Genomic DNA, 3,144 nt, shown 5'->3' on the forward strand with positions numbered 1-3,144 from the left:
CTCCGAATGACCCGTCCTTGTTTTCTTTGTATCATCTGTCTGGATGTTTTGTTGTCCTTTTCTTCCGTCACCTAACTGTCTGGATATTTTGCGTTCTTGTCTCATTTTTGTATTTTTTATATATAAAAAATACAAAAATGAGACAAGAACGCAAAATATCCAGACAGTTAGGTGACGGAAGAAAAGGACAACAAAACATCCAGACAGATGATACAAAGAAAACAAGGACGGGTCATTCGGAGTTTTCTTTCCTCAGTCGAGTTCCAGATTATCTTTGCAATTTCGGCTGGTTATACTCGAGATTGCTTCAATCTGACCAACCCCAAGGAAAAACTAAGCTTAGAACATTAGATTCCTTGGAAGAAAGCAGCGAATGTATGCGAAAACAAGGACGGAAAAGAACAGAGAAATGTTACACAAATACAAATGCAATTAACAGGACATAACAACAGTTGGCTTTCGACTAAGGATGAATTAAATTAAGCTGGCGTGTGTGGAAGTAAAGCCTTACGGCAGGAACATAAGATTTAACAGGCAAGGGGAGAAATATAGATGTTGCACGAATGGTAGTCGAACCAAGAAAGAAAGGTCAGGCCTCGCTGAACACCGGTCACGTGGGGAGAGAAGAGAGAGAGGTAGAGGCAAAGGGATAGAAGAATTAAGGAGGGGCGAGAAAAAATGAAAGAGAGACAGTGAAGTGAAAGAGGAGGGAAAGTGAGCATGAAGAGAAGGCCAAGAAATGTGAGAGAGTGGGCACGAAAGAACGAAGAGTGGAATGAAGGAAGTGTGAAAGGGCTGATAGAAAGAAGGAAAGAATGAAAGAATAGAAATATATAATCGTGTTATCTAATAACGGTTTCAAATTTTGAAACAAGGCCAGTACTTTTTGAGGTGGGAAAGTCGATTACATCGACGCCATTATTTGACTGACACAAGCTTTATGGACTCCTGGAAGGATGAAAGGCAAAGTCGACTTCATCTGAATTTGAGCTCAGAGTGCAAAGCCTTTTGCCCGGCATGCTAACGATTCTGCCTGCTCGCCGCCTTAGAACAATAATAATATTCTTTTCTACTCTAGGCACAAGACCCGAAATTTGGGGGAGGGGAGGGGCCAGTCGATTAGATCGACCCCAGTACGCAACTGGTACTTAATTTATTGATCCCGAAAGGATGAAAGGCAAAGTCGACCTCAGAGGAATTTGAACTCAGAGCGCAGAGACAGCCGAAATGTCGCTCAGCCTTTTGCCCAGCATGCTAACACCTTAGAACAATAATAATATTATTGAAAGCATGAGCGAGTTGGCAGACAGACGAGTATCTTCCAAATTGTTTTATACAGGTTTGTTGTTTTAAAATCCAACGGTTGTAGATTTCATAGTTCATCTTTCTGAAGATTATAAAACCAGTAGCACCGATATCCTCCTGGAATTAATCCAACCGACTGAAACATACCCATTCAACGTCTGATTCTCTAATATAAGTATGTATATTTAGTATCTCCTATTTTAAAAAAAAAGTGTATTTGGTACAGCTCGGTTAGATATTTATGGCTCTTACTGCGTCTTCCTCCAGGGATCACCGAAAACGGGATGAGGGGTGATTAGTTGAAGGGGTGGCTAACATTGTTATTCATAATAATTCTTGATTTCTGTTCTCCATTTCAGTACCTGGAGCTCCGCTTCCACAAGTATGTCCGCAGAATAGCCTCGCTGACTTTTGTTTTACAAACAGTAAGTAAACAACTCCATCACCTTCATTAGACGTTTTTACTTTCCACTTAGCAACCTAACGGCTGTTTCTCATTTTTCTCCCTGTTCGATGACAGAAGAATGGACTTAATTAAAATTTAAAAATTAAAATTCAGTTTGAATTAAATTTATGCTTTAAGCAGAAATAGGGTCTTTCCGGCAATTAAACACCATGCTTCGCAATATGTATATATTTTGTGTGTGTGTGCATATATATATATATATATATATATGTACACACACACATATATGCATGCATGTATGTATATGTTGGCTGTCTGCACATTGCAGGGCTTGATGTCTTCCTGTACCTATAATCATTATCATTATGGAGTGAGAAAGCAGCGCATGCCATCAAAGTGACACAGGGGTACAAATATACGATAAGGGTACACCAGGCACATACATCACAACCATATGTGCGCGACATGGTGATCTCTTATCAAGAAAAACAGCGCATGACATTGCAGGTGGGGCCCAGTTACAATTTTGTTCAGGCCCATCCCGTTGAAAAGGTCCCTGAATAAGGCTTGTTTAAAGATGTTGAACGAAACACCCATGTTTTCAGAGGTGAATTATTTAAACCCCAAAGAATTCCTCTCAACACATGGTAATGATACTCCCCCACTACTTCTGCTCGTGATCAGAGATGCACATATCGTCAGCCACCAAGGGACATGCTCAACTGGTTAAGGTCAAACAACTGGTAAGCAAATCTGTGGTATTGAGCAAAATATTCGCTGTAGCCCATCTTTTATACCAAGACAAAACAATGTACATGATAACACTTTTAATCAATTAAGATCAGAAGCCATGGGAGCCACTGCCAAGTACTTCATCAGGGCATATATCATTATTATTAGTATCATTATTATTATTATTATTATTATTATTATTATTATTATTATTATTATTATATACACATATAGTAATTATATATAAATTAATAGAAGTCACAAAAGTGATGGAGGGTGCTGACTAGCACGCCTTATGCTAAAATAAGAGTTCAATTAACTCTAAAGCCACTAAAGCACTATACTTAATGACTGACAAAGGGAGGTAAGTCCCTAGCATACATAGCCCTATCGCGATTTCGAATTTTGATGTAGACCACCTTAATTCTCATCAGCGAATCTTAACGCCTAGGGTTAAACTGAACTTCCTTTGTCAATCTTATAAGAAAAACCGTTGAAATCATTTGCTGATTTTCAAAACGGTAAAAGTGTAAACAACAAATTAAAAGGGTGGCTTATTAGGAATTAGAACTTAAAGGCAAAATTAATAGAGGTCACAAAAATGGCGGAGGATACTGACTAACACCGCTTATGCTACAATAAGGGTTAAATTAATTCTAAAGCCACTAAATTTAATTTGCTTTATACATACATATATTTAT

The 3,144-nt window shown here is 38.3% G+C and overlaps 1 protein-coding gene across 1 annotated transcript in view; it reads left to right on the forward strand.

The window, feature by feature from the left end:
* Window positions 1-3,144, forward strand: part of LOC106869958 (sodium-dependent multivitamin transporter) — a 96,045-nt gene that overhangs the window by 17,614 nt on the left and 75,287 nt on the right. The window contains exon 2 of the mRNA XM_052978349.1: window positions 1,665-1,730. Within this exon, the coding sequence (XP_052834309.1) occupies window positions 1,665-1,730 (66 nt within the window). The remainder of the gene's footprint in view (window positions 1-1,664; window positions 1,731-3,144) is intronic.

The sequence above is a fragment of the Octopus bimaculoides genome, chromosome 1 (genome assembly GCF_001194135.2).
Source record: "Octopus bimaculoides isolate UCB-OBI-ISO-001 chromosome 1, ASM119413v2, whole genome shotgun sequence".
In the NCBI taxonomy this organism is placed as follows: domain Eukaryota; kingdom Metazoa; phylum Mollusca; class Cephalopoda; order Octopoda; family Octopodidae; genus Octopus; species Octopus bimaculoides.